Consider the following 10,805-nt stretch of genomic DNA (forward strand, 5'->3'; position numbering starts at 1 on the left):
TTCATCGCTGTCATTAGTCGAATAAGTCACCAAAAATATACTTTTTAAAGGTGGAAATGTTTGCCAGTTGGATTGTTTCATAGGGTAGATTATTGTACACTTTTACAATTTGATAATGAAAACTCCTCTTGAATAGATCATTGTGGTGAAAGGGCGGTGATAGAGTCCCCCTGAATCTCAAATTCAAATTGTGAACATCAGTGCGGTACTGAATTTTGCGGCACAGGTATTCAGGTTTTTCTCTTCGAACAATATTATGGTAAAATACACAACTGTGAAAAAGTCTCCTATAAGACATATGTATTAAGCCATTTAAGTTCCCCTAATTTATATGAAATTCTTTCAAACCTTCCAACGCCAAAAATAAATCGCAGCCAATTTTGTATTTTTTTTTGATAAGGGCTACGTGTGCCCTTATCAAAAAAATGTCAAATAATTGATTATATTTTGCAGGGTTCGTTCTATAATATTTATAAAATTTTTTTTCATCGTTTTGTAACCGATTGAATAGCGTATGAAACTCCCCTTCGTCCAGTCTTGCGCGAAATATGTCATGCATCCAACAAGCACGCTTCTTTTTTCGTTTAGGTTTCTCAAGTTCCAAACACATGGTTGTAAGAAGCAGTACTTCTTCTTCCGAATACGACGAAGAGCTTTCTTCGGACGTGCACATCTCAAAGAAATCTAAATGCAACTGATATTGCACAGTTGTCTGCTGCATAAAATGCTGTGTCGAGTTGTGCTGCGCTGTACCGTGCTAATGTGAAAACAAAGTAAAAATCATGCGACGTGTCGCGTTGTTGCAACTGTACATTAACAATTTTTTCTAAAACCTTTGAAATTACGGTCAGACGTGAGAATTGGCTACTTTCGGTATCGGAAGCACAACCGCCAGTTTCCATGCAGTAGAGAAAACGCCGTTTTTAATACAAAAGTTAATAATATGGGTGATGTAAGGCAATAAAAATGGCATACAGTGCCTTAACAACTTACCGAACTTAATGACACCGTTGACAGTTTAAGAGAACAACTTAAGTTTTCATTTACGCCCATGTAAATATCCAATAACTGTATTATTCCTGTTGGGAATCGAGTCAATAAAATAGTCGCTAACGACAGAAGCATCCGCAAAATGGTTAGGTAGTGCTCTATGTTTGAATTTAACCAAATTAGTCTTCTTCAACGCAGACCAAGACCCAGCCACGCTACCTGTATCCAAAAACTTTTGCAAATAGTCTTTTTTACAATTACGAAGCATATTAGTAACCATGTTACGCGCTAACTTATACTGCTGCCAATGTAAGGTATTTCGCGAGCGTTTAAAGGTTTGAAAGAATTTATTTCGGGTTCGCATGGCCAGTCTTACCTCACTGGACAACCACGGGTGCATGTAGGTCCAAAAGCGTTAATATATTTTCATTAAAAAATTGAATTTTATCATCAATGGAATGTAATTCGTAAAGAATACGCCAGGGCAATGATTGTAGATGGTCATAAAAAACCAACTTATTATTACATTCTCCTGTGGTATATTCAATTCAGCAAAAATCAACGAGTGATCTGAAAGATCGTAACTCAACGGCCACTATTAAGTATTAGGTCTTCATTAGAGACCAAAATTAAATCAAATAAAGTGGCAGAGGTAACAACCCAAACACATCTAATGTGCCATTAAACTCAGCAACCGCGGGCATATTGGGTTTAAGCATATCTATGTTGAAGTCGCCTAGATAAATAGTTTCGTCAGTTAATTGAATAATATCGATGAGAGGAGATAACGCAAGTTATTAAGCAAAAATAAATTGTTTGCCAATCGAGCTTTAAAAAGAAAATAATAATGTGTTCCACTCATCCACTAATATAGATATTGTTGTAATATTATCCAAATTAAAATTTTTTTATGTGATGTATGTACAATCCACTACTCGTTTAAAAGTTAGGAGCCAAATTCAAATTTGATTTAAGACTAATCATTAAGATTGAATTTTGTGCTCCTATTTTTAAACAAATTAACCTATTATTTAAGTGTCTACATAATTAACATGGGGAAAGCATTTGACGGGATATTTTGATGTTTAAATGGATATACACATATATATGCATGCGAAAAAAGAATTGTTGTCAATAAATGTGATATTATATAATAGTATTAAATTATGCAATAATAATTGAATAATAATTAAACGGCTTAAATATTTCTTTATATAAATCTACACCAACTATAATAAATCACGAATTATTTCAACATTTCATATCTACAAATATCAAATTTATTGAAAGATTTGTTGGGAACCATCCCACGTTCATCTATAATTTAAATGCAATTTTTCATTCAACACACACAATTGCTAATACTAACGGTTCACGAAGTATATTGTAACAGGTTGTACCTGGTATTGCTAATATTATTCAGTGATTTCTATTTTTATTTATATGAAATTCAAAGTTGATACAGAGGTAAAAGCAACAAGAAAGATTCAATTCCACCCGATACGATTCGTCTTTTATGTTCGACGACGCGACGGTTTTACGCAGTGGTTTGTTCCTAACCCAAAAAAAATTGTTTATCAATAGAGCTTTAAAAAGAAAATAATTATGTGTTCCACTTATAATATAGATATTGTTGTAATATTATACAAATTAAAATTTTTTGATGTGATGTGCAATCTACTACTCATTTAAAAATTAGGAGCCAAATTCAAATTTGATTTAAGGCTAATCATTAAGATCGAATTTTGCGCTACTATTTTTAAATGAAGTAACCTATTATTTAAGTTTCTACATAATTAATAAGAGAAAAGCATTGGACGCGATATTTTGATGTTTAAATGGATATAGATATATATATATATATATATGCATGCCAAAAAAGGAGATTGTTGTCAATAAATGTGATATTGTGTAATAGCATTAAATTATTCAATAATTGAATATTAAACGGCTTAAATATTATTGTTTTTTTTATATAAAACTACACTAACTGTATATGAACAGTGAATTCCTTATATAAACTTATTACGATTTAACCCAACTTATCTTAGTCGAATTGTTAATAACAACGAAGATACAGATGGTTAAATTTAATACTTTATTTTCGTTTTTCTTTAATAATTTCGCTTTTTCGTAAATTATGAACATGAAATTTTCAGATGGCGCTGCCTACCCTAAAAAAACACCCTTAAAGTAGTCATATCTTTTTCATCGTTAAAATTTTTACAACTCACACAACTTGAAACAGTTTTTCAGACTATTTTACATAAATTTGGTATACCTACTAATCTTCTCTAAAGTTCTCCGTTTCCAAGATAATCACTGTTTAAGGGAATATTGCAAAATTTAACTATGCTCAGTAAACATTAGTTAATTTAATTTAGTAATTGAATTTAATCCAATTTATACAGGGTGCGGTAACATAACTTCCTTTTTTCAAAACTTAATAACATCTATTGTATGAATCAGAAAATTTTTGTTTGTTTTTTATACTGTAGGCACATACATAAAGTTTTGTATTACACAGTTTTGAAGATCAAATCAGGTAGGTCACGTCCCCCATTATTCATACACTGAGTAAACCGATTTCTGGTGTTTGTCATGACTCTTGCCAGTATAGCAAGGGTTATGTTGGCAATTTCGGGGCCAAATCGGGAGACCAAATCGCCTCTAATTGAGATTAAGCGTTTTGGGAAGTGTTCCCTCAAAACAGCCATCGACGCTCTTGAAGTATGAGCCGTTGCACTGTTTTGTTGGAACCAAATGTCCCCTAAGTCCAACTCATCTAGCCGTGCAGATCGCAACACTAAAGCTCTCACTGCCTCAATGTTCTCAGGTGCTCTAATGGGACTCCAGTTCTTCGTCTTGTCGCACTTGCAGTTTGTCTGAACGTAGTGACCCACCTCACAATTTCTTTTCGATCCGGGACAGGGGCCAACGGGGCTAAATTAAAGTGATTCCGAAAGGCGCACTGGGTTACGATCACAGAATATCCGTTTGAAAAGTAGGCCTCAACGGAAAACACACGCTTCTCACTGTTCCAACGCATGATGGCACCTCAACTTTGTCGGATCAAAACTTTATAGTCCACCCTCTCGATCGAGACCACTAGCGCTCCACTACGACATCAACCGACTAAATGACGCCTAGTTCAAAAAAGGAAGTTATGTATATTTTAATAGCTATTTTAATACAATAATATAAAATCAAAAAAAGTTCATTATCTACAACTATTGAATTATCTATTCGTTATACATTTGATTTTTGACGGCAACTTCAAAATTTAATTTAAAAATATTCTCGGCAATTGCCATCGCAAAAGGTTGTATTAGTAGAATCCATAATTATCTCCTCACATTGCTTCCAGTTCATTAACAAACTATCGTGATTAGTATCAAACCCTGCCGTAACGTCCATGTTAATCTGTAAAATAACATGTTGTAAGCTTTTCTGGTATAATTACGAAAGAGATATTGTTTATATCAAACTAAACCCATATGGCCTTTTATAAAATGGCCATTTTTCAAGTAATTCTGATGTTGAGTTACTGTTTTAAGGTCTGTAAACCTTAACTGTCTGCAGGCTTTCCGAGCATAGTCAAATGTTCGGAAGAGAGATTATCATATGTTAATGATCAAATCATTATTATCAACAACTTAAAATACCTACCAAAAGTTATTGTCATCAATGCATCTCAATTTAAGTATCCTACTAAATATTAGTAGACATGTTTAAGAAACAACAAGCAAAGTTGAGCACTTTGAAGAACAAAACTTATTTTATCAAAAATTATCTCAGCTCAAATATAAATCTACAACAATTTAACTATTAAATTTGTAGCATGTAAAACAAAACAGTATTTTTTTTCAAAACAGTACTAAATTCACTTCACCCAGAAGTTTCGTTACGCGAATGAGCTAGCACACAATAAAGAAATGATTCTTGGAATCAAGCAGAAACCGGTAGAAACAAGTAAACAAGGTTCGTAAGGGACGTTACAATTCGTCCCTTATTATCATAACTTATTGGATTCGTTCAGTTTTTTTTTAATGTTTAGTACGTTGCGATAATCAATATTACATTAATTTGACGAACTTGGCGTTCTTAAATAATATTGTTATTGGCACAACAAATTATTTCGTCATTATAATGAATAAAATACGTCTCCCTAAAAAAATAATTTGTTGAGACAATGATCATTTGTACATTAATATTAATAAATCGGATTCGTAATGTTAATAATTATGTTTATCAATTTTTCTTCGATGTGTATTGTTGAATAATATAACGTATGTTATAGCGCTGGTTAACACTTCTTCGTAACGAATAACGATTTGTTGGCTTTTGTTGTAACGAATTATTTATTAATTATAACGAAGGTACAACACGACTCAAACGACGCTCTTACAAAAATCTTATTGATTAGTGACGCGCTTGTTGTCAACAACAACGAAAACAAAACAAAAACTTCTTATTGCTATGATTCTTGACAAATCGGAAAACTAATTTAAATACAAATAAAAAATGCCAAAATGTGTATAAACAAGATACAAATTACAACATGCCCCCCGCCTTGAAAGGACTACCTTTCAAAAAAAAAAAAATTAGTGAGTATATGGGAGGGGGGAGCGCTAAAGAAAACATATTATAACAAATTATTTGATTGTCTATATCTAATAGACAATCACCTAAGGTAACAATAACAAAAAAAGTAAATAATATCAAAATTAATACTAATTTGTCATTGGAAGCGGGCAAAGTTTATTGGTTGGTCGCTTGATAATCCCGTTGGTGGTGCGTACGGTAGCAACTCTTGCAATACCATCGGATCCAGGGTGTAGAGCGATAACGCGACCATATAACCACTTCAATGTTGGTAAGTTGTCATCCTTTACTACAACCAATTCATCAATTTTAAGATTCTCTGTTTTAGTTGACCACTTGGAACGGCGTTGGAGTTCCGAAATATATTCCTTTGACCAACGCTTCCAAAAGTCTTGCTGAATTCGTTGCGTATATTGATAGTGGGACAGCCGATTTAACTTGACGTGATCCAGGCTTGGATCTGGTGGGGCCGAAAGCGTTCTCCCAATTAAGAAATGCGCAGGAGTTAAGGGTGTTAAATCATTGGGATCCGTGGACAAGGGTGACAAAGGGCGAGAATTTAGGATAGCTTCAATTTGAATCAACAGCGTATAAAATTGTTCAAAGGTAAGTATTACATTGCCAACGACCCGCTTTAAATGATATTTGGTTGCTTTAACGCCTGCCTCCCATAAACCGCCGAAATGAGGCGAATTAGGGGGAATGAATGACCAATTAATCGACTCATTCTCAATCACATCGGTTAATTGATTGGAACCTTGTAGGAACGTTCCTAACTCGTGAAGCTCGCGATTCGCGCCGACGAAATTGGTACCGTTATCCGAAAAAATCTGAGACGGCTTTCCACGGCGACCAACAAAACGCCGCAGTGCTGCAATAAAACATTCAGAAGTCAAATCCGACACCAATTCAAGGTGTATAGCACGTGTTATAAAGCATACAAATAGACAAATATAGCATTTTGAAGTTTTAGAACCGCGACCTTTCCGATCTTTCAAAAGAAACGGGCCAGCGTAATCGACGCCGGTGGTACTGAACGGAGGTGCTGGAGTAACACGTTGCGATGGTAAATCGCCCATAATAGGCTGCGACACCCGCGGTTTTACTCGAAAACAACGCATGCAATTAAAGATTACCTTTTTGGCAAGATTTCTCCCCCCAATCGGCCAATACCGATCCCGTATTGAAGCTAGTAAATGTTGCGGACCTGCATGAAGAAGTTGTACGTGTTCGTGTTCGAAGATCAACCGCGTTAACACGTGTTTACTATGAAGTAGCATCGGGTGCTTTTTATCAACGTTATAAGACGAATTGCGTAATCGACCGCCTACGCGCATAATACCAGTGTGATCAAGAAATACGTTTAATTTAGTTAGTTCGTTTTTCTGCGGCAAACTGCCCTTGCCACTCAAATGATTGATTTCATCCTGAAATGAGTCTCGTTGACTACATTTGATTAGGTAAATTTGCGCTTCATTCAATTCCGAACATTTTAAAGAACCCGTTCGTTTATCAGATTTATTTGAACAATTATTAACGAACCGCAGACAATATGCTATTACACGTTGTAGCCGAGATAGGGTAGAAAAGCGCGTGAACGGAATAACGCATTCTTCAATTATAGTAGCTTTTAGAACGTTAACCTTTATTTCCGGTAAACTTTCAGAACGAAACGTTCTACGTGGCCATAACGACTCATCTTGCTTTAACCATACAGGACCACACCAATATATTGTTAAATCCGCGAGGGCTCCCGAGTCTATACCGCGTGAAACGGGGTCTGCGGGGTTGTGCTCGGTTGAAACGTAGCGCCAATCAGACGCTCTCGATAAGTCAAGAATTCGCGCAATGCGATTTCCTACGAATGTATGTAATTTACTAGGATCAGTTCCTAGCCATCCTATCAGAACACTAGAGTCCGTCCAGTACACTACTCTTTTAATTTCTAGATTTAAAGCTGCCCTAACTTTATTAACAAGATCGGTAAGTAACAAAGCACCAAGCAGTTCTAATCGCGGAACCGTAGTAGGTTTTATTGGAGCCACTCTGGATTTTGCGCATACTAATTGAACCGAACAATCATTATAAGAATTAGTAGCTCGTAAGTAAACACAAGCTCCGTATGCTTTAATTGATGCATCTGAAAATCCATGCAGTTCAAATTCATTCGCATTTTTTAACGAAATATGACGTGGAATTTCAATGGAATTTAATAGAACTAACATGTCACGAAATTCACACCAACGTGTGTAAATTTGATTTGGAAGTGAAACATCCCAATCCAATCCCTCCTGCCAAATGTGTTGAAGGATAATTTTGGCCCTTATGATAACAGGACTCAATAACCCTAACGGATCGAAGATTTGAGCTATCTCAGAAAGAATAGATCGTTTGGTAACCCGTGTCATAGTTGTGTTTTTGCTAATGTTAAATTTAAAGACATCTTTCTGAGGATCCCACATCAGACCTAACGTACGCGTATTTTCCCTACGTCCCATGTCTATTATATCTTCCGCTCTACTATCTGATACACAACGTAATATTGCGGGATTGTTAGAAACCCATTTATGTAGCTTGAAACCGCCCGCATTCAAAGTTAGTGATACTCCGTCAATAATGTACATAACTTTCTCAACTGAATCCGCTCCCGTAAGAAGGTCGTCTACGTAAAAATGATTCTTAATAACGTTAGCAATCACTGGATCGGAGCTTTCTAAACCTAACTGCTTTAAACAGCGAGTTGCTAGGTAACTTGCTGATGCTGTACCGTAGGTAATAGTGGTTAACTCGTAAACCTCTATTGGAAGATTTTCGGAATCGCGCCATAGAATACGTTGGAACCTTAATTGTTCCGTGTTAACGAGGCATGCACGATACATTTTTTGAATATCTGATACTACAACTATGCTATATTGTCTGTACCGGACTAGAGCGCTAAATAGATCTGGTTGGATAGTAGGACCCACAACCTGCAGATCGTTAAAAGAATAACCGGTGGATGTAGGGCACGACGCATCAAACACTACTCGTAACTTTGTGGTTGCGCTTTTTTCGTTTATAACACCGTGGTGGGGTATATAGTAATTATTTTTATCTGATTCCTGCGGTGATACTACCCTACGCATATGGCCTAATTCAGAGTATTCTCGCATGAATTCGCGATATTTATTGCCGAATTCTGGTAATCGCTTGAATTTACGCTCCATACTTAGTAAGCGTGTTTTGGCATTGTGGTACGACTCGCCCAATTGATGAAGTTCTCCATCGATTGGAATTGTAACTATGAATCGGCCGTCATCCGTTCGCGAGGTCGTTTCTTGAAAATGTTTCTCACAGAACGCGTCAGATTTCGATAGCGAAATGGGTATGTTCACCGACTCAACTTCCCAAAAACGCGTGAGTTGTTCGTGAAGTTTTGATGACTGTGCGCTTTGAACTAAATTGCACTGGATAGAAGGCACAGCGCTTGTTTGAACCGGGCCCGAAACAATCCACCCGAACCTTGTATTTTGTATAACCGGTCCATCATCTAATTTGATTTGACCTATGCACAACAATTCCCAAAAGTAATCTGCGCCTAGCAACATATCAATACTATTTGGGTTATAAAACTCAGGATCAGCTAAGCGTAGGTGAGCAGGAATCTTTAACGAATTAACATCGATAGCGAACTGAGGCAAATTACTAGTAATTACTGGAAGGACAAGACACGTAACTTGAAGTGAAAAATTAGTACAATGCGAATGTATTTTTAGCAAACATGAACTAGAAATTGTAGATTTAGATTGAGTTATTCCCGTAACGCTGATATTTGTTTTTGTTTCAGGGAGATGCAACCTTTCGCGAAGATCTGTCGTTATGAAGCTACTTTGACTACCTGGATCTAGTAGTGCACGGAATGTGTGTTTTTTATTTCGCCGATCAAATGCATGTAAAGTGACAGTTGATAATAATGTTTGTACAGTTGTTAATGAACTAGATGTGAGAGTTTGTAATTGTGTTGTTGGTGATTGTTGCGAATCTGAACGATTATATGTGATATGCAGAAGGGTGTGGTGTTTAGATTTACATTGTTTACATAGACCCGACCTACATTGATTAATAAAGTGACCCAATCGAAGACAATTCATACAAAGTTTCAATTTTTTTACTTGCTCTATACGTTTTTGTATGTTAAGTTGAAGAAATTCAGGGCAATGTTGAAGATTATGTTCGGCCTTGCACAAAACACATTTTATTGCATCTATCTGCCTTGAAACTACAAATGATCTAGCTTTAGTAGCTGACTGATGTTTAACTAATGATTTAGACGCCCCTTTATCTTCAAGTGATTCTAATAAATCAGCTCTACCTTTTAAGCAATCCAATAAATCGTCTAATGTGGGTTTATCAATCTGTATTTTTTGATGTTCCCATTCACGGTTTGATTCGAAATCCAATTTAGTGGAAACTAAATATACAATTAATGTGTCCCATTTATCGGTGGGTTCCTTTAATGTGTTTAATGCACGTAAATGTTTGCGAATGTTATCAATTAAAGTGCGTATTACATTCGAGTTAACGGAAGTAATTCTTTCAATTTTAAAAAGTGCCTTAATGTGATTTTGCACTAGTATTCGAGGGTTGTTATATCGACTGCAAACTAAATCCCACGCAACATCATAGTTTGTATTGGTAATTTCTAAACTCGCAATTACTTGTCGAGCTTCACCCGTTAAAGTTGATAACAAATAATGGAATTTTTGAACGTCATTCACGGCATGATTATTATGAATCAATGACTCGAAAATATCGTGAAATTCCAGCCATGATTCGCTATTTCCATTAAATTTAGGTAAATCAATTACCGGTAACTTTACGCATTGCTCCGGAGCAGGACTGACAGTGAGAGAAGAATTGCGAGAATTTTTGCTATTTGTTAATATACGTTTGGCTTCCGCAGTGCTTGCGTAAAAAGCCGTCTCAAAACTTTCTCGTTCTAACGCTTGCACCTCCCCGTCGGCGCTTACTAAATCAATGTTCTCCTGAATGATTTCGAAATCACTAATTAAATTAAGTGCACGATCGTACCGTTGTTCCAACTCAAAAACCCACGTCTGATCGAGACTACCCTTATCATCTAATTTCGATTTAGTAATAAATTTTGAAAAATTTGTTAGCTTGCCTTTGACAATGCCACGTTTTTTTATTAAAGTTTCTATTTCCGACAT

The 10,805-nt window shown here is 35.9% G+C and overlaps 1 protein-coding gene across 1 annotated transcript; it reads right to left on the reverse strand.

Moving 5' to 3' along the window:
- Nucleotides 1-6,154: 6,154 nt before the first annotated feature.
- Nucleotides 6,155-10,805, reverse strand: LOC111419094 (uncharacterized). Its single transcript, XM_023051848.2, has 2 exons — nt 6,213-10,805; nt 6,155-6,163 (listed from the first exon to the last, which is right to left on the reverse strand). The coding sequence occupies exons 1-2, from the start codon at nt 10,803-10,805 to the stop codon at nt 6,155-6,157; spliced, it is 4,602 nt and encodes a 1,533-aa protein (XP_022907616.2).

Source organism: Onthophagus taurus, chromosome 11 (assembly GCF_036711975.1).
Source record: "Onthophagus taurus isolate NC chromosome 11, IU_Otau_3.0, whole genome shotgun sequence".
Taxonomy (NCBI): domain Eukaryota; kingdom Metazoa; phylum Arthropoda; class Insecta; order Coleoptera; family Scarabaeidae; genus Onthophagus; species Onthophagus taurus.

Bases quoted from the DNA above. Each gene is read 5' to 3' on its own strand.
- LOC111419094 (XM_023051848.2), bottom strand. From the start codon at position 10,805: ATGTCGGAAATAGAAACTTTAATAAAAAAACGTGGCATTGTCAAAGGC.